Source organism: Phalacrocorax carbo, chromosome Z, assembly GCF_963921805.1.
Source record: "Phalacrocorax carbo chromosome Z, bPhaCar2.1, whole genome shotgun sequence".
Lineage (NCBI taxonomy): Eukaryota > Metazoa > Chordata > Aves > Suliformes > Phalacrocoracidae > Phalacrocorax > Phalacrocorax carbo.
The window spans coordinates 14,582,078-14,608,875 of NC_087548.1; the positions used below are offsets into that span (position 1 = coordinate 14,582,078).

Below are 26,798 nucleotides of genomic sequence, written 5' to 3' on the forward strand. Positions count from 1 at the left end.
TGCTTTACTTTCTATAGTAATGATGCTTCATTAACTATACAATTTCATGAAGTTCCTGAATGAAGCTCTTCTATATTAATCTTGTGCTATCACATTCCATTATATGGCCCATGCCTTATTTAGCAAGCATCATGTAATTGCTGCTGGATATGTCCAAGAAGTAACATGTGACTATATAATGGGAAGAACATACTGTGAGACACATCCACAGGAGACAGGAGCTAAGACGTCAAAGATGATTTTAACATGGGTATTTCCATTCTTGGTGTTGTAACAATGTGATTCTTTTAAAACACTGCTTATTATGGAATTTTTCATATCTCCTCGATTGTTTTCAGAAAAGCAGAACGATAGAACTCCATTTTCACGATTTAACTGTTTTTCACAAGTTAACTGAAGAAGTCTCTTTGTTTAATAAAACCCTGGACCACTTGGACTTTTTTGTTTTGTGAATGTGCTCATGGAGGATGCCCTGCCCTATTTCAAATGCAGATACACAATACTGAGCTTCTCCCACTGTCATCTTGACAGTCTTCCTGTCAAAATCTATGTGCTGATTTAATGAATCAAGTGGTAGAAAAGAGTGACCTAGCCATTCACTCCTGTTGGGAGAAATTTGCAATGTCAAGAGGTCAGCGTAGTCTCTTCCCACACCTATTACCAGTCCTTGTTCAGCCTGAATGGTACTCAGGACAATGTACACACTAGTGAATGAAACAGCAACAGGGATTTCCATGTTTGGGAATTGCTGGACTGTAGTGTTGTTTACCAAAATTGACGGGTTGTACAATTATGTTAGCAGAACAGTCCTGAGAATGCCTTTAGCCCATGGCAAGGACCTATGTCCCCAACTTTTCTGATGTACTGCTTAAAAGTTTGCCCAAGCTAGTGATCATAAAATCATAGAATCATAGAATGTCCTGAGTTGGAAGAGACCCGCAAGGATCATCGAGTCGAACTCCTGACCCTGCACAGGAAAGCGCCAAAATTCTGCTTTCTTTAAACACCACTCGTGAAACTGGGCCCCAGACCTAAGATGTTTTCCTTCAGCTAGGTTTCATTCTAGTTCATGTTTTTCTCACACAGAAGTTGTGTTTTCTCCATACTTTTGCAAGGCACAGAAGTAAGACTGACAGGTTTATAGTTACCGGGGTCATCTCTGTTGCCCTTCTTGAAGACTGGAACAACGTTTGCCAGCTTCCAGTCAACAGGGACTTCTCCAGATTCCCAAGAACATTGAAAAATCATTGAGAGAGGTCTCACTATGACATCAACCAACTCTTTAAGTACCCTCAGATGAATCTCATCAGGCCCCATCAACTTATAGGGATCCAGCTGGAGCAGCAAGTCCCACAAGTTTGGCATTGGCTGGGAGTTTATCATTCCCACAGTTGTGGTTCTCTAGCCCAGTGTTCAATCAGTGTTGAAGACCAAGGTGAAGAAACCATTAAACCTCTCTGGGTTGTGTATGTCCCTGTTGATGATGTGACCATGCTCATCAAGCAAGGGGCCAATGTTATTCTGGCCTGTATTTCGCCATTAGCATATTTTTAAAACCCCTTTTTATTGTCCCTCACAGTACAGGACAGCTTCAACTCTAATTGAGCTTTGGCCACACAAATTTCCTCCCTACAGTGGCGAACACCATCCCTGCAGTCTTCCCATGTTGCCTGGCCTTGCTTCCACTGGCCATATACTTTCTTTTTTTCACCTTATTTCTAGAAGAAGGTCCCTGGTCAGCCAAGCTGGCCTTCTGCCTCTCCTGCCTGACTTCCTATGCTTTGGAATTGGCTGCTCCTGTGCTCTTAGGAGGTGGTAGGTAAAAAGTGGCCAGCACTGATGGAACCCCACACCTGCAAAAGCGTTTCCCCAGGGGACCTTACCAAGCAGTTCCCTGAGCAACCTGAAGTCTGCTCTCCTCATATCCAGAGTTGAGTTCTTGCTGGCAGTTTTCCTTCTGTTACCATAGATTTTAAATTTGACTGCTTCATGGTTGCTGTGGCCTAGGCAGCCACCAATCACCACTTCAACCATGAGACCCTCTCTGTTAATAAGCAGCAAATCAAGCAAGACAATTTTCCTGGTCGGTTGCCTTAGTACCTGTACCAAGAAGTTACGGTCAAGATGGTTTATGAATCTTCTGAACCTGTTTGTACCACTAAAACATAGAATCACTAAGGTTGGAAAAGACCTCTAGGATCATCAAGTCCAACCACCAACCCAACACTACCATGTCTCCTAAACCATGCCCTGAAGCGCCACGACTACACACCTTCTAAATACCTCCAGGGATGGTGACTCCACCACCTCTCTGAGCAGCCTGTTCCAATGCCTGACCACTCTCTCAGTGAAGAAATTCTTCCTAACATCCAATCTAAACCTCCTCTGACACAACTTGAGGCCATTTCCTCTTGTTCTATCTCTAGTGACCTGGGAGAAGAGACCAACACCCACCTCACTACAACCTGCTCTCAAGTAGTTCTGGAGAGTGATAAGGTCTCCCCACAGCCTCCTCTTCTCCAGGCTAAACAACCCTGGCTCCTACAACCTCTCCTCATAAGGCTTGCTCCCCAGACCCTTCACCAGCTTTGTTGCCCTTCTCTGCACACACTCCAGCAACTCAATGTCCTTCTTCTACTGACAGGCCCAAGTGCTGAGTACAGGGGCACTATCACCTCCCTGCTCCTGCTGGCCACACTATTCTGAATACAAGCCAGGATGCTGTTGGCCTTCTTGGCCACCTGGGCACACTGCTGGCTCATGCTCAGCCGCCTGTCAACAAACACCCCCAGGGCCTTCTCCACCGGGCCCTTTCCAGCCACTCCTCCCCAAGCCTGTAACGTTGCATGGGGTGGTTGTGACCCAAGTGCAGGACCCGGCACTGAGCCTTGTTAAACCTCATACAGTTTGCCTTGGCCCATTGATCCAGCCTGTCCAGGTCCCTCTGCAGAGCCTTCCTACCCTCGAGCAGATCAACACTTCCACCCAGCTTGGTGTCATCTGCAAACTTACTGAGGGTGCACTCAATCCCCTCATCTAGATCATCAATGAAGACATTGAACAGGACCAGCCCTGGGGAACACCGCTCGTGACTGGCCGCCAACTGGGTGTGACTCCATTCACCACCACTCTCTGGGCTCGGCCGTCCAGCCAGTTTTTAACCCAGCACAGAGTGCACTTGTCCAAGTCGTGAGCCGCCAGCTTCTCTAGGAGGATGCTGTAGGAGACAGTATCAAGGGCTTTACTAAAGTCCAGGTAGACAACATCCACAGCCTTCCCCTCATCCACTACACGGGTCACCCTGTCATAGAAAGAGATCAGGTTGGTCGGGCAGGACCTGCCTTTCATGAGCCCATGCTGGCTGGGGCTGATCCCCTGGTTGTCCTCCACATGCTTGGTGAGCTCACTCAAGACAAATTGCTCCATGACCTTCCCTGGTACCGAGGTCAGGCTGACAGGCCTGTAGTTCCCTGGATCCTCCTTCCAGCCCTTCTTGTATATGGGCATCACATTGGCAAGCCTCCAGTCATTTGGGACCTCCCCTGTTAACCAGACTCCTGATAAATGATGCAGAATGGTTTGGGAAGCTACTCTGCCAGCTGCCTCATACCCCTGGTTGGATCCCATCCAGCCCCTTACACTTGTGAGTGTCCAGGTGCCCAGCAAGTCATAAACTGCTTCCTCCTGGATTATGGAGGGTTTATTCTACTCCCCAGCCCTGTCTTCCAGCTCAGGGGGCTGAACATCCCAGGGATAAATGGTCTGACTTAAAGACTGAGGGAAGGAAGGCATTTAGTACCTCAGCCTTTTCCTCATCCTGCGTGGCAGTGTTTCCCTCCACATCCAATAATGGATGAAGATTCTCCTTCATTCTCTTTTCGCTGTTAATATATTTGTAAAAATATTTTTTGTTATTCCTTACAACAGTGTCAGGTTGAGTTCTAACTGGGCTTTTACTTGTCTAATTTTCTCTCTGCAAGACCTAACAAGATCTTTGTACCCTTCTTGAGTTGTGTGCCCTTTCTTCCAAAAGTGGTAAACTCTCCTTTTTATCCTGAGTGTCAGCAGAAGTTCCCTGTTCAGCCAGGCTGGTCCTGTTCCTCGACGGTTCGTCTCATGTCACTTTGGGACAGCCTGATCCTGTGCCTGCAAGGCTTCTTTCTTTGAAGAAAGCCCAGCCATCCTGGCATCCTTTGCCCTTCAGGACTTCTTCCCAAGGGATCTCCCAACCAGTGTCCTGAGCAGGCCAAAGTCTGCCCTCCAGAAGTCCATAGTAGTGGTTTTGCTGACTCCCCTCCTTACTTCACCAAGAATTGAGAACTCGATCATATAATGGTCGCTAAGCCCAAGACAGCCTCTGACTGCCACATCTCCCATCAGTCCTTCTCTGTTTGTGAACAGGAGGTCAAGTGAGGCACCTCTCGTGGTTGGCTCACTTACCAGCTGCATCAGATTATCATCTTCCACACATTCCAGGAACCTCCTAGACTGTTTACTCTCTCCTGTGTGGTATTTCCAACAGGTATCTGGTAAATTGAAGTCCCCCATGAGAACAAGGACAACCAATTGTGAGGCTTCCACCAGTCTCTTCTACTCCTTCATCCTAGTTGGGTCGTCTATAACAGACCCCCAGCAGGATATCTGCCTTGTTGGCCTTCCCCCTCATCCTTACCCATAAGCACTCAACCTTATCATCACAATTGCTAAGTTCTATGCAATCAAAATACTCTTTAAAATATAAAGCAACCCCACCGCCTCTCCTTCCTTGCCTGTTGCTTCTGAAGAGCTTATAGCCATACATTGCTGCACTCCAGTCTTAAGAGTCATCCCACCATGTCTCTGTGATGGCGACTAAGTCATAGCTATCCTGCTGCAAAATGGCTTCCAGCTCCTCCTGTTTGTTGACAGTGCTGCATGCACTGGTGTAGATGCACTTGAGCTGGGCTATCAATTTCACACCCAACCTTACCACGCCACCCCTAGGCTCCTCTCTAGTGGACTGGCTTCCCCCTTTGAACCTACTTTAAAGCCCTCTTGATGACCCTGCCAACTCATATGCAAGCTGTGTGGTATTCCCAGTTGACAGTTGGCAAGTTGAAGTCCCCCATAAGTACAAGGGCAGATGACTTAGGGGCATCCCTTAGTTCCTTAAAGAATAACTCATCAGTATCATCATCCTGGCTGGGTGGCCTACAGTAGACCCCAGGAAAACATCTGATTATTTGTCTGCGCCTTAGTCCTTATCCAGAGGCTCTCAACTGTGCCATCTCCAACTGCAAGCTCTGCATTCCAGCTCCTTTGCTACATACAGTGCCCCCCCTGCCCCGCCACCTTGCTCCGCCACCTCACCTGCCCTGCCTATCCCTCCTGAAGAGCCTGTAACCATCCGTCATAGCACACCAGTCACAGGACTCAGCCAGCCAGGTTTCATTTTTGCCAATGATGTTGTATCTCTGGGACTGGGCCAACAGACAGTTTTGCAAGCATAGACCCTGCAATGGAGGCTGAGAGAATTTAATTAGCGTTAACATAGTCAGATGATAAATCTGGGCCAGAGAATAAACTCTGGCACTGCTTTGTTTTTTAGTATGAATTTAACCAGGGAGCAGGGCGATGAAGCGTTGGAAGTATGGCTGTTCTCTGCTGCTCCTCCTGTGCTGCATAATTCCCTTAAGGAAACTATCTGATAATGAAAAGTAACATGGCACCACAGATGCTCTAACTCCTGCTAGGACTGCGTGGTTTGGCCTGAAGACTAAAGGAGCTGTTGCCCTTTGGTGTAGGAGGGAACCTGGTCATACTAAGAAATGCATATTGTATTGAGTACTTTTAATTTATGAAGATAGTTTCTAGAGTTTGTGTTTTTCTTCAGTGGTCTCTGAGTATGTCTCCCAGCCTGGAGTACTGCTTTGCACAATTACTTTTGTTGCCTCAAATTTTTAAATCTGAACTGATCACTGTCAGTTTTTATTTCCTTTGGCTGCTGAAGCAGAACTAACTGCAAATTAGAGAAATTTTGCTACTGATTCACCAAAATGAAGAACTGAGGCCCTTTTCACACACCATTCAGCAACTCCCTACATGTTTTGTCTTTGTGTGACTTTTTTGGTTCTAGGCACAAAACATCATTTTAATAATGTAAGATAAGTAGGAGAAAAAACAGTTTTAATAAAACCCCACTTTTATTAAAAGCTGCTTCAGAAAGCAGTAGGGTATAATGTAGGAAACTCAATGCAAAATTTTGTGTGGAAGATGAAAGATCTGAGTGAAAAGTGCATTCCTTATTTTCCCTTTAGAAAACTGTTACTTTGTTTAAAGACCTCTCTTTGTCTCACAAGGTTTTCAGTGGGACAGCGGCTGCAAACTGTTGTCAGTTTAAATTGCTTCCTCAGAATCAACTCAGTCACCCTCAGACCATGGACTAGCCTCTGAAACTAAAATCACAGAAGGACTTTTTCTCCAAGATTTCTAACTACAGTAAACCAGAGTTACCTTCCTCTTTCTTTAAACACCACTCGTGTGACTGGGCCCCAGACCTAAGATGTTTTCCTTCAGTTAGGTTTCATTCTAGTTTATATTTTTCTCACACAGAAGTTGTGTTTTACCTCTGCCAAGGGAGTCCAAACAGCAACTCCCAAGTGGCACACAGCCCTGTTTTGCAAAATGCAGCCCTGAATACTCCTAACGCAGCTGGAGATCATAGAATCATAGAATTTTAGAATGTTGGAAGGGACCCACAAGGATCATCGAGTCCAACTCCTGTCCCTGCACAGGACAACCCCAAATTCACACCATGTCTCTGAGGGTGTTGTCCAAGTGCTTCTTGAATATCGTCAGGTTTGGCACCATGCCTGCCTCCCTGGGCAGCCTGTTCCAGGGCTCCACCACCCTCTGGGGGAAGAACCTTTCCCTAATACCCAACCTAACCCTCCCCTGGCACGTCTTCCTGCCATTCCCTTTCGTCCTGTCATTGGTCACCAGAAAGAAGAGATCAGTGCCTGCCCCTCCGCCTCCCCTTTTGAGGAAGCTGCAGACTGTGATGAGGTCTGCCCTCAGCCTCCTCTTCTCCAGGCTGAACAAACCAAGTGACTTTAGCTGCTCCTCATACGGTTTCCCCTCTAAACCCTTCACCAACTTCATGGTCCTCCTCTGGACACTCTCTAGTGGCTTTGTATCCTTAATGTGCTGTGGCACCCAAAACTGCACATAGTGCTCAAGGTGAGGCCACACCAGCGCAGAGCAGAGCAGGACAATCCCCTCCTTCACCCAGCTGCAATGCAGGGCTCGATGCACCCAGGACACGGTTGGCCCTCTTGGCTGCCAGGGCACCAACCAAGGCAAGATGAGAGCTGCTGCCTTGCAAGGGTGTCACAGGGAAGGTCAGCAGTCCCTGGGTCTCAGGGGGAAGGGAGGACCAAGAGTTGGGGCTGGTGTTTCATGCAGAGCAGAGCTCAACTTTACACTGTGTGAGGCAGCGTTTGTCCTGCTAGGATGCCAGATCCAACCACAGAGGCAAAATATCACCTACCAAACCACAGCTCTGTGGCAGGCAGGGCCTTGCAGCTTTTGCCAAGTTTTGGTGAACTCTGAGAGCTCATGGACTGAGAGAGAGATAGACAGACTCAGTTTAGCAAAGACAAGGAACCATTAAGTATACTCCAAATTGCAGCTTTTGAGCTCCCAGGTTTCTCACGTGTAACACAAATTAAAAGTTACCACCTATTTTGTAACAAGAACAAAAGCCTCTGACAGAAGACATTTTTGTCTTGAGCATCTGCTAAGCAAAGAGGCTTTCAACTAACAGCAGCAATGGAAAGATGACTAATTTTCATAAACATTTCTAAGAAAAAAACATACATTCCACATGACTTACTGAATATAAAACTTGATAATTTTGAGGAATAGGAATACACACAGAGATTTTTACATCAGCTGCTATATTTTGAAGGATCTTTGAAATTAATATGTAAGTTTACAATTTATTTGTAAAGTATTACAACACTCAGCCAGCAGAGATTGCATGCAATAACTTTGCAGAGAAAAGACTGCAGAGATTTAATACAAAACCTAGGAAGTTTCAACCTTGATGTAAAAAACCTCTTAGCTTTAATCTTGGAACTGACACCATGCTGCTGTTTGTTTGTCAGAAGCTTTTGCAGTCATTCTTAGTTGCTTTCCACTCTTAGCAGGCCAACTTGCACAAAACTTGTGAAAACAACATAAAATGAGAATGGCAAAACTTGGCTTTCTTTTTTGTCATGGCCATTACAAGAGGTAATGTAAAGGAGCTTAAAATGAGTGTATGTATCATAGTTTCTAAGTGCTTTATTCTGACCAAAATGGATTAAAATGTCCCTCCCATAAAGGAAAACTAATCCCCCAGAAGAAACTGTAGGGATTTAAATTTTATGTGTGTGTATATATATATATATACATGTAAAATAAATTGATTTTGACCCTTAGTGATGGCTTTCTCCTGTTCAGTAGCAAAATTGATGCTTAGGAAATACATATTAAGAATATATCTCCCTAGTATCCAAATGGTGAGGTCCTTGGTAAATACAGGTATGAACAAACCAGTATAGTTTTATGACTATTAAACTTTATTGGGTAAATGTATGTGTTACAAAATAAGCAGACATTCCTAACACAACAAGAAATACTTTTTCCAAGATTTTTCCTACTGTGAACATTAGCTTATGATGCCATATATCTCATACAACTTATGCACTTATTCCAAAAGAATAACATTATCTGATTACCTGGTGTGTGGATCTTGTTTGAAGACATGCCAGAATTTTACTATAATGCTTACTAAAATAACATGGTCTCAGGTTTTGGAAACCTATGTGGTGCAAACCTGACACAATGTCATAAAGAAACTATAAAACTCATCGGATTACTTCATTAAAGCTAATATTTTCAGTGGTTGATGCATAAAACTAAAAAATCACAAGTTATAATCATCAGGTATCAACATGCATTTTTCGTCGTAAGACATGGTTTATATACACTGGGAACATGTACAAGGACATACAAGTTCATAGGACACATTTTGATTCGTTTGCTCTGTTGTTGTGCCACTGGTATCTGCATCCAGTATAAAAGAATTTCAAATAAATGTTGCCCTTGCCCCACCTGCTTGTTATTCTTCAATGGCAGGTAATGTCTGGTTAAAATGTAATGTGTGTTAAAATGTAATTTATATTTCATTAGCTTGTGTGTGGAGAGCCAGAATACGCAGAAGATACATTCAAAATTTGTTATTGTCTTAGTATATTTTGTGCTGATTCTGATCAAAAGAAAACAGCAAGCCAGGATTTCAGGCACGCAAATTTTGAAAATCTGGTAGCAAATATTAAGGCTGAAGAATGGCCCAGTTTACTGTGACCAGAACTTCAGAGCCAGCCAGCATTTGCTTTCACCAGTTAAATACTGAACAGGGTTAGCTGCTGCTTTGCCAGGCTGCAATGTCTTTCCCTGAAATACTGGTTCTCGGAAGGCTGGTAGGAAAACTGTATCAACACTTCACTGTTAAGTAAATATGCAATATTAAAAGGTACCTCCTTCTAAAAGAGCTCCAAACTCAACATAGCGTGTGTTTGTTTGTGCTGTTGGCATACCCCAACTTCTCCAGCATGTATTCCTCTGCTTTGACACCTTGCATTCAGTTACATCAGGTTTTAACAATTTAAAGGCTAGGAAGAAACATTACAGTTCCACTGTCTTATCCCCTGCACACTGGAAGCTAAATTACCTTAGCTCCAGGCTGCTATTAAAGCAAGAATTACTACCACTCTAAGAGAGAGAGAGAAAGCATAAATATGTACTAAAAATCTGTGAAATATGACACCAGATACATCTTCAGACGTTTGAGATGGGAATACAATAAACGTGAATCCTTGACATCTGTATTTTCACATTTTTTCTTCTATTTGTAAAGTCCATTCTAGTCCAGTAAAAATGTCTTCCTTTAAATCTGGTCTCAGCTGAGCTTACTTATAATTCATTCAGGCCTGTTTCCATGATGCAAACTTAAAAGAACATGTAATAAGAACTGAATAAATGAACAGCAAAACATGAATGAACTGCTCTCTAAATTATTTAAAATCTTTTTCCTTTGTTCTTCAGTCACTTTGGAGAAGAGAGCAATAGCAACATTTAACGATTCATTAGATACAACCCAGATGACAATACATCTTCTGGAATCTGTGTGTCATCTACCCAATGTAGCTCATCTCTGATACACAAATAGCAACACATTGCATCAAGACAAGCTTTGTTGATCTTTCAATGTTGTAATGCTATTCCACAGTCCAGAGAAAAATAGCAGTTCCAAAAAAGAAGTTTCCTCAGATAAACATCTATTGAATTGTTTCTTTTTTTACTTGGTTTCAAAAAGAAGAAACCCAGCAAAGGTAGAGAAGCGTTGATGGTCCCCGTGGAGGGCTCCATTTCCCATTCGTAGCCAAACTTCATCTCCCTTGGCAAGTTTTAGCACTGCACTGTTTCCTGAAGTGTCTGCTTTCCCTTTTGATTCATAGCTAAGGATGAACATTTTGACAGGTCAGCTTTTTGTTTTTCAAAAAGGGTCAAGCAAACAACTTTTTTTTTAAAAAAAAAAAGAATCCAAGAAAGCACATTGTTATCCTGAGCAAAACTTCCTTGAAAGGCTTGCCAACATTTTTTCAGCTTTATGAGGAAATTTTGGCATCTTTCTGCATTTGATCTCCTTGTCAAATTTTGCACCTTACCTAATTGCATCATTTCATTCCTTTCTAAATTCTGGAATTTTAACTCACATATTTTTTTCCAGGGCACAGGAACAAATATGTTTTTTAAAATAAACCTCTACTTATCATCACAACACTTCAGATTTCCTGTGATGCTCTTTTTCCTTCGGATTCATCCCAGCTAATTTTAAATGCCTCCAGGTCAGGAGTCTCATGTGAGCTGAGCGCCTGTACTCCCAGCACAGGCAATGGCCAGACAGGCAGTTCACTCCATCCTGACGTTTTTTGTTGGAATGTAGATATGTTCAATGCAGGCTAACCTGCTGGCTTTGCCTGAAGGTTGGTTCCCTTTCTTCCACCTGTTACCTTTTCTGACATCAGTGCTTCAGAGGAAAAGAATTGGGCACTTTTTCTTTTGCAGGAAAGATCTATTGGGAATGAAGCACCCATTGGTGGTGCTTCAGGTATGAGCTGTTGAAGAAACCTTGACAGCTTAAATGAACCTGCTATCATCTAAGCGCCTAAAGTGCAGTGTGATCACAACCTAAGCTTTGGTGTCTGTTCAGGAGAGAAGCTTGGTTTTGGCATCAGACCTCTGGCTGGCATCAAAGAAATAATAGTTTCTTCCAAACACCTTTTTTTTTTTTAGATATACATCTGGCTACAAGCTTCTTGACCTGGTCCTTATAGAATTTGATAAGCTACAGGTGAATCCTATTCTTGATGATTCTCCAGCTAACATAAAGAGTTCAGAAACTTTTCATTCCAAATGTGCTAATGGCAACAAAACTAGTAAATGGAGGACCTTTGCTTCTTACTCATCCTTACCACTGTAGTTTAAATGCTGTCCACCTTCAAAGTAAATTGTTCTCCCCTAATCTTTAACAAGACTGTTACTAGTCTGACAGGCGAAATGGGACGAAGATATGTTTTAGAAGAAAGACAGCATGATACAGCTGGGCTCCAGCTCTGACTTGCAGTGCTAATTCTTTTCCCCTGAGCTTTGAGGAACTTGTGATCAAGGCTCAATTTTAGGTCCAGGATCTGTGGCAGGTACGATCCAAATTTGCAAGTTGAGGAGGGCAAAATACAATAGTTTTTCATTATTGGTTATTTTACCCTAAAGAATTTCTTCAAAAACCAAACAATTTCATGTTTCTTGAAATGTAAGCAAGCTATCACACCTGTGCAAACATGTCTTTTGCATTAAAATGGCCTGGCCCTTCACTTACCTGTATAAGCTGAACACTGTATTACCATTATGCATCAGATACACGTACACTTCCTCCACATCTTCATGTTTCATCATGTTGAAGGTGAAGAAATACACCCCTGAAAAGATTTGCAAATACAATGTGTTTGCTGCATAGGGGGAGGTAGTCATGCTACAGACTTGTGCTTCTCGCTTAAGAAACATAACAGCTGAAGTCAAAATTACCTTCCAGTTGTCAGTGGGTATTTTGCTTCTGCTTATTGTGTGCCAAAATCTGATTCATTTTTATTCTGCATATGGCAGGGGTTCAGCCACATCCTGTCCCAGAGAAATGACTGTGTGTGAACATGGCAGGACCACTCATCCCTTCCTTCACACTGAAAGGGAAATTTCCCCGAGGCTGAGTCTAACGACCCCTCTCTCAGCTTTTTTTCCTTCCTTTCTTGCTCCTGCCCTCTCCCAAAAGGACAGCCTCCAGGCCAGCCAGGGATCAGCCTCAGAGGCTGTCAGACAGCCAGCATGTTGCTCAGGTCAGGCAGGGCATGAGTGGTTTTTGCAGCACCCACTCCTGCTCATCGGGCTGTACCACATCCTGAACAATGCAGACATAGCCACTGCTATCTCTTCTTGCACAACACACCCTTGCCATCATCCTTTCTCTTTTTAGCTCCTTCTGTGTCTGAAAGGTGCCAGCAATGTTGTAAGTGCAATCAGTAATGTATGTAACGTAGGTTCAGTGCATCCTGAGGCAGGAATACAAGCTCCTTGCTCCTGAACAGTGCGCCTGTGGCATTGACCCTGAAATGGGAGCTTGGAATTTGCATCATAGTCATTAAATCATTGTGGGTCAAAGTTTTTTGACATCCACATATACATTAACCTCAAAAGGAAGCAGCTGTGAGGACACACTCCCCTAACTGTCAGTAAGATGTACTACAGCAAGCTTGGAGGGCCTGACTTTTATTTAATTTAGTATCATTTCCCATAGCAGTGAGTAAATGAATGGCAGGGTGAGAAAGGCCAAGTGAAGGAACATGGTTTCAGGCTATACTTAGCCATGTTTTTGGTTACGGCCCTGCCTCCCCCATTTCTGATTGTTCTTCCTGCACCGCAGCTGTTTAAGGTGGGTGACTGATGTAGCTCAAAAATAACTCAGGAGAAACTGTAGTGCCTCATTTCCAGCCACACATCTGTTGCAGGCCAGCTCACAGCTGAACTGGCATGAAGGAAGATGGGGATGAAGAGAGTGACTGGAGGCAGAAGGTGGAGAAGTCAACTGTGAAGCTGCTACTGCTGCAAGACCAAGGCCATGGTTATCTCATCACAGTGGTTGAAGGGCTAAAGGTCTCAAAGCAGATGGTCCTGTTCCCCTGCCAGCTCTGGCCATACCTCTTCCTCCTGCCTTTGTGCCAGCACTAGTCACACTGGCTGGCAAGCCCTCTTGGCTTGCTCAGTTTCCAATTTCTTTTTTCCTGAAAGTAGGTAGCAGGAACTATGCAGAGCAAGTCTCATCAGTGCCTTGTGTAAAAGCAGTTAGCTAGCTTTTCATCATTACTGACCACACTTCTCCCTATAGCTCCCGGAATTGCATTAGTTTGTTTTGCAAACACTCACCATTCACTGGAGCACCAAATCTCCCAGTCATGACATCAAAAAAATTCCCAACGTTGGTTTCAACACTACTGAAGATGATCCCACTGTTCTGGTTGCTGAAGTGAGTAGCCATGGAAGCCATGAATGCAACCTGCAAAAATGCAGTTCTTATTCAGGCAGTTGTTCACGAAATGCACATGTGTAGAGAAATCAGCTACAGAATTTCTTCCTGTATTTGCAGTCTGTTTATTTTCCTGACGGAGATGTTCTTCTAGGGCCTGCTCCAAGACCATTAAACTCCAGTAACAAAACTCCCATTGAATGCAACTGGAAGAGGACTAGGCTTCTTACATTCAATTGGACTATTCATGACTGTAAAAGTGTATGGGAAAGTGTTCGCAGGTCAGCACCTTCGTTTGGGCTTTTATTTACTTTTAAGTCTTTCTTGAATGATGCAATAGAAAACTGGTATTCAAATGGATGGTATTCCCTGCAAAAGTGATTTAATTATTTTTTATATATTCACCAATGCATTTAGACTGGATATTGCTTTTAACTGAATCTGTGAAATAAATAATGCTTGGTACAATCCATACACATTAGTGTTTCTTGCTAAGTACCTTCAGAGATACATTAGGCATTTTTATTAGAGGTCCTCTAGAAGCGCAGTTGCTGGGACTCAACATTCAGTGCTTTTTCTCTCTTACCAGTTGCCCTGTACCCGTAGTCACAACAACAGAGGGTGGTGGGGACCAAAACAGGAGACTAAGAAAGTGGAAACTGTGCTTCAACTTCATGTTACACCTCTTGTAGCGGGATGTATTGGCTGTGGAAAATTTTTCATAGGAAGCAGTGCAAAACCTCCTACAGCAGACAATTCAAATTACCCTTTGCAAGATAGCAGGGAACAACCCTGCCAATTTGCATGGGCAGGGAAGGGTGTTATCGCTTCTTTGAGTCTGTGATTCCCCCATCTGACTGTCAATAAACAGGGTACAGGCAGAATTGCTGCACCTGGATGCCAGAAGGTTACACAGTGACTTGGCTTTTTATCTCAATCTCTTAACTTCTTAGATGAGAAGTGTTCAATTACAGTTTTTACTGCCCCTCACAAAAATTACATTTTTAGTGAGATTCCAGCGATACTAGTATTAAAAAAAAACAACATCCAAAACACTCCAAACTTCTTTTGATTTCAGATCCAAATGAGAACAAAACCAAAATGCAAAAATCAAATGCAAGTCCAGATCCAACAATGGAAATCATTAGCCATCTTCTCAGAAATTTGAGGAGCTCCAGATGTGAGCTGAAAGCTTTGGCTGATTTTCCTTATCCCTGCATGGATGCATTTTCTATGACGGCAAATTGTTAACTTCTTGCTTCTCAGCCAGGATCACATCAAAGTTCATCATGTATTAAAGGAAAGCAGCTGTAATGGCAGCTTGATGGAATTTATTGCTTTTTGTCTAGATTCCATTTCACATTTTTTTGACCTCAAGCCACTTTTCTTGGGCTGATCAGAAGAGTTGCAAATTATGTCTTTTCTCCCCAGGTCTCATTTTGAAGTCTCAGATCAATATGGACATGCCAGGTTTTTCAAAATAATCCTGTTCTTAAAGCAGTATTATATTCAAGTGTTTCCTCCACTACCTACCCCTGCTCTAAAATTCTTAAGCATGACATTAATAAGAAATTATATACTATACAGTGTAAAGAATTTTTAAACATATCTGTTAAAAACAGTGATGGAATTTTACTTGGAAACAGGTATTTCAATAAATGCTTTGGTTATTAATTCTTTTTCATGATTTAGTTTTTAATTAAATTACTACCACTATTTTTATGTAAGAAAAAAAATGCTGATAGCTCATTTTAAAATTGCAAAAGGATTTATGTTGAATGTAATTAGAAAAAATATGTCTTTAAAATATTCAGCTGTAACGTTAGTTTCAGTTAATTCTAAAAATAATAAAATAATTTGGCTTTATTACAAAAGTCCAGTAATTTTGGAAACTTCACCGTGAATTTTATTCTGTGTGATTATCTCATCTTGATGCAACCTAGCATGGAGAATTCAAACATACACAATGCCAAGAAATCCAGAGCCATTTTCCCACACTGCAAACATTGGTTGTGCTGTTGATTTTGCTGTTAATCTGCATGTCTTTTATGAGGATATAAAACATACATGAATGACTGTTATTGGGAAACAATATCCTTCAGTTAAAAGGTGTAGATCTGTAAATAGATCAGAATTTCAGTTTCCTCTGGAGTCAGAGTGTTTGGAAGTGGGATTTCTTTTTGTGCATGTTTCCTTTATCCCATTTTGTCGTTTCTGTGGTGAACTTGGTTTGGGGGTACAAATCAGATCAAGACTAAGACAATTCTATTAAAGTATGTGCATGTGAGTGAGTATGTAAACTCCGTATTGGTTTCTGGAGATCTCTATACTCTGTGGTGTCGGAAGTCCCATTTGCCCCAAAGCAGCACTGACTCTCAGATTAAGCTGAATTGCTCTTTAATTGTAATGGGAGCTGAGATGCTTCCTTCACATGTAGGCTACCTGGAGCTGAATCTGACTGCAGTCACTTGCCCATGCAAATGCACCTACTGCTATCTGAAGTACTTTAGGATTCTCTCACATGGGGCTTGCTGATCTGACCTACAGAAGTTTCTTCTACAGTGGCAGGTGGAGACCAGGAAGGACACGTCTCAAAGGCTTGCCATGCATCTAAATCGTCCCTTTAGTGCCTTAGCTGCGCTACATCATAGAGACAGTCAAGCCTTCCTGCTATTGCAGATGAATTACTGGTATATTGCTACACTGCAGTATACAGTATGGAGGACTCTCTTAAACCCTCTTTGCAACAGCAACCAAGGGTCTTAGTTGTCCAGGTCCCATTTACTTTCAGTTGCCTTAAGAACAGGACAAGACCACGTCTCTGCTGTACTGCAGATATATATATGTGTCTGCATGTGTATATATATATTTACATACGTGTGTGTGTGTGTGTGTGTGTGTGTATGTATACATACATATATAAGCTCTCCACTGCCAGGCAGATTCCTGGGACATGAAGAAGCTCTAATGCAAAAGCTATGGGGCTATGCCAACACAATGTTAAGCCCAAACAAATATATCCCATCCCTCAGCAGAACTTCTCAGCTCAGGCTTGAACCCATGTTTTAATGTACATCTGGCTTTTGGGTAGTTCATTCATAGGCAGAACCTACATGCTTCCCAACATATTTAAAGTATCTACACATATAAAACCACGGATAGCTACTGTGGGGTATTTTTCAAAACCAAAGGACTTCTGTCTGCACTCACAGGTTCTGACCCCATACTTTGAGGAGCTGGATAAATCTGCTTCTGAGAATCTCACAAAGTCTGACTGACCTGAGAAGCATGTGCCTGAGTGACTCCTTTACTCTTGTTGTATGCCATAGGAAATGCAGTTATGTGAGTCAGACAGCTTGATAGAAAAATGATAGTCCCCACTATTATGCTTTAATGACCCAGATACTGGCTTTCTGTCCTAAAAGGGAACTATATATATTCTTTCCTGCCCATTTCTCAGCTGCATGCTTTAGAAAGAAAGACTAAGCCCTGATTTCTTTTGTTTCCAGGAAGGTTTGGCAGAGCACATTTGTCAGTCATGACAAGGGCTCCATATGTCTCTCACTGTATTAATTTACAGGGGGATTTGCTTCTTACACATCTTACAGTAGTTAGGTACTGTTTTCCAGAGAAGAAAACCATAACCTGAGAACTGCTGCAGTCAATGCAAACCAGAGATTTTGTACCTGTAGTTCTGGAGGAATCCCAGGGTAACCCTTCTCGCCTTTGGGTCCATGATGGCCACGCTCTCCCCTCGGTCCTGTATCTCCTTTGTCTCCTTTCTCACCTTTGGCTCCTTCCTGTCCAGTTGCTCCATTGTTTCCATTATTTCCATGATTTCCTTAAAGGAAACAGAGCTTTATGTTTAACTTAAATAATTCTCTATAATATATTTTAACAGATAACTGCGACAGAGTCCTTTTCACCAGTTTGCAACACATGGACTTTCCAGTACCATAAAACCCAGACTGAGATGCGATAGGTAAGAAACAACTGTCTGGTTAAGCTAAAGGTGGAGGTTTTGATGAGCGAGTTTCCAGAAGGATATAGACTGACATTTAAGAGTTAACTCTCATGCCGTCTTGGTGTTGCTATATAAACTGCCAGTGTCTCAAGTCATTGCATTGTTGGGGAGTTGTGCAAAGACAAGACCTCAGCAGACATGAGGCTCAAGGAAAGCAAAAGCTACTGCCTATTGGCACATACCCGGTAGCCTGCATAAGCACTCTTGCTTTTCCTTTTGTGTAAAACCTTATTTGCTGATAATTTACATTTATTATGGTAGGATAAGATAATTTTGAATAACATTTTACTATCTTAAAACATGTCTACACAACTGAAGAATTGCTGTAGCCTTAAACAAGCTAAATGACCCATCTGTGCCAAAAAGGGGAGAGTGTGCATCCTCAGGGTGCTGGTTAGCTTGAAGGGGTTGATTGATTGCATGTTCCTAGATTTAAGGAAAGACAAATTTTTTATAATAAAGTTTTATGAGATGGCTTCTTGTAAAAAGGGTCATTGCAAAACTATATTCCTGCATCTGCAGTATTACTTTGTGATGTTTACTGAGTAAATTACTGAGCAAATGTCTGTGTGACTGAAAAAAATTTAAAGTTGGCTAGAATCAATAAGGAATTATTATGCTTACCTGAAGCAAAAGCCTGACATTTTAATTATTCAGGGGATTAATTAGTGTCATCATTGTTCCAATTCTACCTGAATTGAAATTAGGTTCTTTGCTACTCTGCTTGTTCTCTGGTTAGTCGCTCTGGCGACGAATTTACAGGAAGAACATCGTTGTTTGAGATCAAATCTAATGATTAAGTCTTTCTTCAGAGTTTTTATATTGAGAAAAAATTTTACTTCAAACAAGGAAGCTAAATGGTGGAAGAAATTAAACATATTTTTGTTTGGATAGAGAAATCAGTAACTCTTAAAAATAACAAGAATGATGCATCATGTAAAGCCAGACTGCTTCTCTACCGGTTCAGAACAGAAGTCTGCAAGCAACATTTGATTCAATCAAGAGAAAAGCAGATGTTGTCATTCCCTTTACAGGCACAAAAATACAAAATGCAGCAGATGGAGGAGCCAGAGAAATCTGTGGCATCCTGAGGTGACAAGAAAGTATGACTGAGAAAGGGCAAAGCTGGGACTGGGCTGTATCCCAATACGTCCACTGCAGCCTTGAAAGTGAGGGTCCAATAGAAAATTGTGTCCTGCTCCTAAGAAGCCAACAATTTATTAATACGCAATGCAGTATTTCTGCACAAGAGGCCTCACCAGTAAATTTCTCTTACTTCTGTAATAGTCAATAGCGTTTTTACAAGAGGTTGATGCATGAATAACTTACAGAAGGCTGGCTAATACCAAATATGCCTATGACCTTATTTTGCCTAATACCCAAAATATGTCAAAGTAATAATCTATTTCAATATTTTGCCAACCAAAGCTAGTTCTTGAACACCCAGATTTAACTGTTACTGTAAACTGTTTCTACCAAAAATCACTACATTTTTTTTTGTGTATAGTTATCCGCCATGCCTGGTACTGTCAGTACATTTGTGAGACAGAAGGATTATGAAATTGCATTTTTATTGTGATAACAGAAGATGTAAGGTTTTGAAGATGAGACAAACCTGTTGGTCAGTGACATGTTAATTTACATTATACGTCTGCTGTAGGAACAGTGATTTTCAAATTCCTGAAGGTAGCTGCTGTAACAAACTTACACTGATGTGCAAATAACTATCTTTTTCTCTTCTCTAGACTCTTCTTTTTCCATACCAATTATCAGATCAAAGTATATATACCCTTTTATTGTGTATCCTGTTCTTCTGTGTGCATTTTTAAGGGGGGCGAGGGAGAGGAAGTACTTTTTATTACGGAAGGCAAGAAGAAAGAAGGAAAAGAAGACATTTCAATGAGAGACCAGAAGCATGTGCGCCTCTGTAAAATATTGGCTAGCAGTATGCTAGATGACAAAAAAACTCCTGAATAAAGCATACAATAGCAGAGCTTTCAAAGGTGATCGCAATAATCAATTCCAGGGGACAAGTTCTTCCAACTTTAATGGAAGCTTCATGCTGCTTTAAGAAGAGAGAACAATTTGCCCTAGAAATATAATAAGATTACTTTCAGTATGAATTTCTGAAAGCTGAATGTTAATAACAAATGGATTTTCACTGGAAAAGACTTTAGAGTCTAAGTGAAAATCTCTGTCTCCCCAGAAGTTATAGAAATACTTGTTTCTGGATCTGTCCTCAAATACTGATGTTTGGACCATTCTCTGATATTTCATAGAATAGCCTGTAATTTATAGCCTGTAATTAGACTGATTGAAAAATCAATTAAACCTCATCTTTACCTGGCATCCCAGGGGGGCCGGGAGGTCCTGGGGGCCCTTGGTAGAGTCGAACTCCAAAGTCACCACGGCAGCAGGAGCTACAGTCTGGATTCTGTGGTCCAGTTTGTGGGGGCTAAGTGCACAAAAATAAGCTTTAAATAGCTTATTCATGGAGGGCACCAATCACATGCATGTCAGTTACAGGGTCTTCATTATATATTCTCTGTTTACATATTTGCTAAGTTTTCAAACCATTTCTTATCTGGGCTGAAATCTCCCATACTTTGGTTGTCCCTGAAGATGTTATTTTTGGAAGATTTAAGGGAATAGCTCTTCAAGTGTTCTAAGACCTATATAAATACTAAAAAGCAAAAAACCATCTTGTCCTGTCAAATAATGAGGGTTTTGAAAATAAAATAATACCAAATAATGAAAGTTTGCTGAATATTTCAGTTAGGTTCCTATCCTGCTTTTCACTGATCCCACATTTCAGCTGACCTTTCCTGACAAACAACCCTGTGTACAACAAGTGGCAGGACAGAAGGGACTTCATTTGACCTTCAGCAATGAACTATCCTCCACTAAACATAAAGAAATCTGTGTTGGACTGCCCAAAGATGTTAAAAAGTGTCTGTGCAGCAAATTCCTGTTTGTGGCCCCTGACCTGTATATTTACAGGCTACTAAAGTTGGGAGAACTGAAAAAAGTGCCAGGATACATGACAAAAATTTGAACTGACTACAACACCTGGTGTTACAGACATTTGATTAGTTGTAGCTGTGGGTGTGTAACTATGAAAACCTGTTTGTATGCTGGAACTAATACAGCACCATAAATAAACTAATAGTTTATTATACACAGCTTAGCTACTTAATAGTACTTTGATAATAGTTTAGTGTCAGTGCTTTTCTTTCCCAAATTTTTGTATTTATACTAATGGAGTCTCATTCAATCCTGGCTGGTTTTTGTAACTAGGGTCTTGCAATGATTTAGTAGTCACAAATCTTCCAATGGGTCAGCTAGGGTAGAGGTCCAGGTTTTGATTTTATTTCTCTACCACCTTCTCATTTCTCCTTCTTTGTTTCTTCTTCCCTACAATTCTTTGCTATTATCCTGAGGTGCATTTCAGTTCTTAAATTCTGGAGGGGGATGGTTACACCAGTCTCATTGCTACTTTTCTCTCATTGTTCTGCCTTCCTTCTCTTTCTTTCCAGTCATCTTTATCATTTTCAAATTACTTGCTTAATGCAGACCTATTGGTTTCACAGCAGAAAACAAGCCTCTGGTGGGATGGGAGCTGCCAAATGAACATATAGATGTACTGTATTCCTGCTCTCAAGGTCATCAACTGGCTTGATCTGAAACACTAAAGCTTTCTACCTGTGTTTTGAACAATACCTAGCACACCCCTAGAAAGTTAATGTTTAAGATACAGCAAACCCCCTTCATGCCACCAAAATACTGCAACTCCTCCAATGGGACGAACACATACTGTCTCCAGCTGGAACTGCTGACAGTGAAGCTACCATGGGAATACAGGCTGACCTGGCAGATCAACAAATATGCTTCATATTCAAAGAGTTATGGAAATGTTAAGACTTGCCAATGGGCAGACGGACTTCATATTTATGGGGTTTGATCAACACTAAGCTTTTTACCTTAATTCTGGATAAGGTCTATATTTTATGAGAAAAATTAGTTCTGCCTGTTGGACTGACTGTTCCTGGAGAACCTGTTTGTATCTTTCTCACTGTTTTATCTTTCCCAGTTCTCAGGAAGAACACAACTGACAATCACCAGATGCACTGCTTAAAACTTTCCTAATATGAAAGAAGAAGTAGCCCAGCTTTCAGCTCATTTGCAGTCCTTGAAGGGGAGACAAGTACAAGAGGACTGGAGTTGCACAAGCATTTTGCACCACCTGAAGTGCTAAAGTGGAGTGTTGCACTGATATTAAAATCTCCAGCTTTTTTTTTGTTAGTGCTTCATATTCATGTTGAATGAGAAGGTGAACTATATACACACCTGCCAAGAGCAAATAAGCCATATCAGGCTAGAAATATCCAGACTGAGAACTGTGGATTATAGGTAAAGGAGGGCATGAATCCAGCAAACTGGACTGTGTGTGAGACTCTCTTTATGTAGGTATGATTTGGCTTTTTACCCAATGCACTGAAATCCTGAACTACATTATTAGCTAACCAGCTATTTATCATAAAGTAGATGCTAGTGCTGTCATTACCAAATGCTATTTGGTATTTACCTTTCAAAAGCTCAGCAGGTTATTACATGTCAAATGTGGCAAGTACTGCCGCCTGGTTGTATGAGAACAGTTCCACTAGCTTCAAAATAACTACTTACACAAGTCATAAAGTACTATTGACTTATTATCTTTACTGATCCTTTGACTAGGAGGAAAAAAATGTTCACAGTCGACTGCCAAGAACAATGAATATTCAGGATACTCTTTTAATCTCTAAAACCAAAGAAGTTCATGAAAAGTACATTTAAAGGAAAAACCTGCTCCTAAAGTAAAATTACACTCAAATGGGACAAAGAGATTAATTACAACCTCTTGCCAAAGGTGTCCTATGCAGCCATTTGCACATAAATTTTATTGGACAATGAGTCTTTGGCATCGCTCTCAGAACATGAATATGATTTAGGAGCTTGTGAAATGCATCTGCCACATTGATATCCCAACGCAGATAGAAAACTGGAAATATTTCTGAGGCTGTTTGCTGAATTTCCTATGATTTAGTATATAGGAGGCAGTTCTAGGCAACAGATGGTCTATAAAAGTCCCTTAACTTAAAGCTGTGAATGAGTCATAATTGGAGACCCAGCCCTTCTTCACTTCCTGATTGATTTTGTGGGTTTCTGTTATATTGTCTAAGACAATGCAGAAGATGAGTAATGTACATCCGCCATTCTTGGCTCCTGTTCTGAACGCAAAATAGCATATTTCTGTGGGCACTAAGGCCCTCTGTGCCCCTTCTCTAGCAAAGCATTAAACAAACCAAAATTGCCAAAATTCAGGGTGTAACACCAGTAGGTTTAGGGGTACCTCAAGGTTTTCAAAGAGCAACCTGAAATGGAAAAACATGTCTGGTGTGGCTCTCCCCAGGCACTAAGCGTTCTTGTGCTTGAGGAATGCACATTATATTTTACATAAGTTACCAGCAGTGTGGAAACTGGCCTTGTACCCAATGCAGCAAAGACAAATGCTATTGTTTCTATTCCACAACAGTGAATGGGACCATTAAAACACTTTAGCACAAGGGTGAAATTCTTCAGCCAGAGCTAAGATAACCAAGAAAGTAGGGACTTAAGGGTGAAACAGCTTTCAGATAGCTCAAGGGGAAGAGGGAGGTTTGACATCAATTGAAACATGTCCGTGCCACCTTTGTTCCTCCTCTGCCTGGAAATCCCTGGAGATGGAAAATACCTATTGCATCAGCCACACTGTGATGGATTATCCCTGTCATGCATCTGCTAGTGCTCCATTTCATTTCAGTAGCCAAAAATTGCATCATTTCCCCAGCAAAGATTGCTTCTTAGAGAGGATCTGGCAGGTTAATGGCTGCCATCAGCTGTACTCAGACTCGCTGGACTCAGTTTTAAAGCCACAGCCTCTTCCCGCCATAGGCAACTCCAAACATGTTGCATTAAACTCTCTGATGAGAGACACATGCACTCCAAACACAGTGATACTTTGTGAGGGAGAGTTTGACCCTAAAAATGTTGTAATTTTGTATTAAATCCTGCATTATCTGAAATTATGTTGAATTAAAGGGGAATCTTCTTTAAGTACCAATAACACATGGTCTGTAGTATGCAGCTGCACAATTTTCTCTGCAGTAAAGAGGTACACACACACTAGCTGGCTCATTGGACTATATACCTGATAGTTTACACTGTCTATATACTGCAAGTGCAATTTAACATACCTACAGTTAAATATCTATGTTGCTGAGTGCACTGGAGGAATATATAACTCCTGCCCAAGAAATAGGAAAGGCAAACCACTATGAAATTTAAATACAGGGAATATAGTGGTGTATTAAAACTATTCCAATACTTGGATATGTTTCAGTTCTTCAAGCCTAGAACAAGATTAAAATAAAATCTTTTCTATGCTTATCTTATGTAGGTTATTATTCAACACTTGTCTTCCTGTCCATGATATTTGGAATTCAAAATATCATAGTTTGACCTGAAAGAGTCTTAAAAAGCAAATGATAAAAGGTGAGCTATACAAGACTCAAACATTTGTATCAGCAATAGGAACAAAACACTCGTGTTGTTTTTTCTAAAAAAAAAAAAGGTCAATCAACAAAAACTTCATTTGGGTGGAATTTTGTTTTGCCTAGTGCTAGAAAAAGCTTAATCTTCTGCCCTTCAGATTTTTCCTTTTAAATTTGGACTGCAATATTTTATGTATAGTCAAATTACACCATTAGCCCTTTGCTGTGAGCTAATGACTATAATATCTAAAAGGCCATGCAAAAAGCATAAAAAGATTCCCAGTTTAAAACACAGATACTAGAGATGATTTTGAGTTTCATTCCAAGTCTTTTTTTCTCTGAAACTGTCAAGTTGATATGTATTATTAAATCTATCATTACATTAATATCTGTTTTTTCAAGCTATTCCTCACAATAAAATTTCTGAACACTCAGAATTTTGTTGTTTGTCTCAAGCTCAAAAGAATATATTTTATATACATAATTTTCAAGCAAAATTATTCTCTGCTAATTGAATCTTTCCAAATACCTCTATACATTCCATAATTTTCTTTCACATCCAAATGGGTTAACAGAACCTAAACTTTTAATATATTAAATAAGTAATACCTTGAAGTAATTAAGAGACTGCATATCAGAATACATGAATACACAGGATCAGAGTTTCAGCAAAACAAAGGGCTGCTGTCTATGTCAAAACCAGTGTCCCCAGCCACTGCTGGTTCTACCAGCTCATTAAAAGATCCTATAAAGCAACCCAGCAGGATACAGACCAATACACAGCTTTAATAAAAATAATTTCATAAATAGATCACTAACAAATTAGAAAAAAAAATCTCATTAGCTTTAAAGATATCTTTAAAAGATTAATTCAGAGTACCTGGACTCTATCTGAGGTAGTCAGTTCTACATCATCTACCTCTGGTCTCAGGACTTTTTGGTCTGTAGAAGTGTTATTATCAACAGTCCACTCTATAAGTTGACTCCGCTGTTTCAATATTTCCCTGCTTCTGGAACCTTTATGGCCAGTCTGGTGGTGACTTTGCAAGACTTTGGCCACTGGTTTATAAGATCTTCTGCTCACCTCCATGTATTCATCTTGACACAGGCAAAATGGAAGAAAAAATAAAGCCAGTAGATGCCAACTGATGAAATCCTTCTCTGCCATGTTATTAAAAATAATTTTTCAGGAGTCTAGCAAACGCCTTGCAGAAGGAGAATCTCTTTGCTGCAGCAGCAGTTATGTGATCCTTTCAGCTTTTCCACTAGTAAGCCTGGCACTGAGACTAGTACCAGGTTTTATATGGTTGCGTGCAATAAATAAAACTAAAAATGCCAAAGTGACAGGATCCTTCATCCAAAATCAGTCATGCTCTTTTAAACAAACCAGGCATTATTCACCACTTCACCACCACAAGGAAAATTGATTTGTATGCTGGAAATGACCACAGCATTTAACGGACTCCTGTGGTTCCTACTTGGAGGCATTAAAAAATGTATCACCTTTTCTTTGGCATGTTTTTGTTTAAGTGTGAAAAAATGTGATGGAAATGGAGAACATGTGGCTAATGGTTTACGCTCCTTGATTAGACATGGAAAGGCTGTGAATTCACACTCTTAAATGTCTTTTGGACACAGTCTCCTTCCTTATTTGCCAGGAAATTCACACACACAACTGCGTCAGCCCAGTCCGAAAAATCCTTCCAAGAGCAATTAGGAAACAAAAGCACAAGAGGAGCTTTTGCATATGATCCTGACCCAATGGCTGTTTCTGACTATGCTTTTCATTCACTCAAAGAAAAATATTGAATTTCTGTCAGTTGGCCAACGGTGGAAAGAGGCTGGGTGAGTAGTTCTGAAAAACTGGGTTGAATTCAGATTCACAGAGCTCCATTTCTCAGCATTAGTTCAACCTACTCAGCCAGCCGATATTTTTTCCCTTGAGTTCCCAGTGTTTTGCTAAATGCAGCTGCCAAACCAAGTTTTATATCTTCACTGCCAAGTAAATATAAATTTACTGGGGCTTATTTCAGACTAAAAGAATCAAATTATATATGTATAATAATATCCTTATTGTATTTTTTGATCCACCCACTAGTATCCTCTAGAAAGCCACAACTGCAGAATACAGTTCTGCAAATGCACCCCCATACACACGCACACCCAAACTTCCCAAAAGCAAGTAGCTCCTTGGTCTGTGAGAGATACTTGACCATTGCATGGCTACAACGTTACTGAAGGCATCAGCCCCAGGGAATGATCCCTGGCCTTGCAATGCGATGAACTAACTCATACTCAAGCTGTTCAAGGCTGACCACCCTGCTTAGCATTTGGCTGGGGCTCCTCTGTGACCTCTAGGATGCTCTGTGGCCCTAAATTATCCCAATTTTTTTCAATTTTATTTTTCTTCCTGTTTGGTTGCCTGACAAAATGTGAGGGTTGTGGTGCAGGGTGCGACAGTGCTTGTTTTTAGAACACGAGGCTAAGGTTGCACGAGCATGAGGGGCCTGTTGGGGTGGTGATGAAGGTTCCATCCATGCTGAAG

General features: G+C 41.2%; 1 protein-coding gene across 2 annotated transcripts; it reads right to left on the minus strand.

The window, feature by feature from the left end:
* Nucleotides 1-8,104: 8,104 nt before the first annotated feature.
* C1QTNF3 (C1q and TNF related 3) lies at nt 8,105-25,511 on the minus strand. 2 transcript variants are annotated; one of them, XM_009512752.2, is made up of 6 exons: nt 25,338-25,511; nt 20,028-20,139; nt 17,347-17,501; nt 13,561-13,690; nt 11,966-12,065; nt 8,105-10,544 (listed from the first exon to the last, which is right to left on the minus strand). In XM_009512752.2, the coding sequence occupies exons 1-6, from the start codon at nt 25,419-25,421 to the stop codon at nt 10,385-10,387; spliced, it is 741 nt and encodes a 246-aa protein (XP_009511047.1). In that variant the 5' UTR covers nt 25,422-25,511; the 3' UTR covers nt 8,105-10,384. The 2 variants fall into 2 exon arrangements, with proteins under 2 accessions (XP_009511047.1, XP_009511045.1); XM_009512750.2 differs by having other exon boundaries at nt 25,134-25,511.
* Between the last annotated feature and the right edge of the window lie 1,287 nt (nt 25,512-26,798).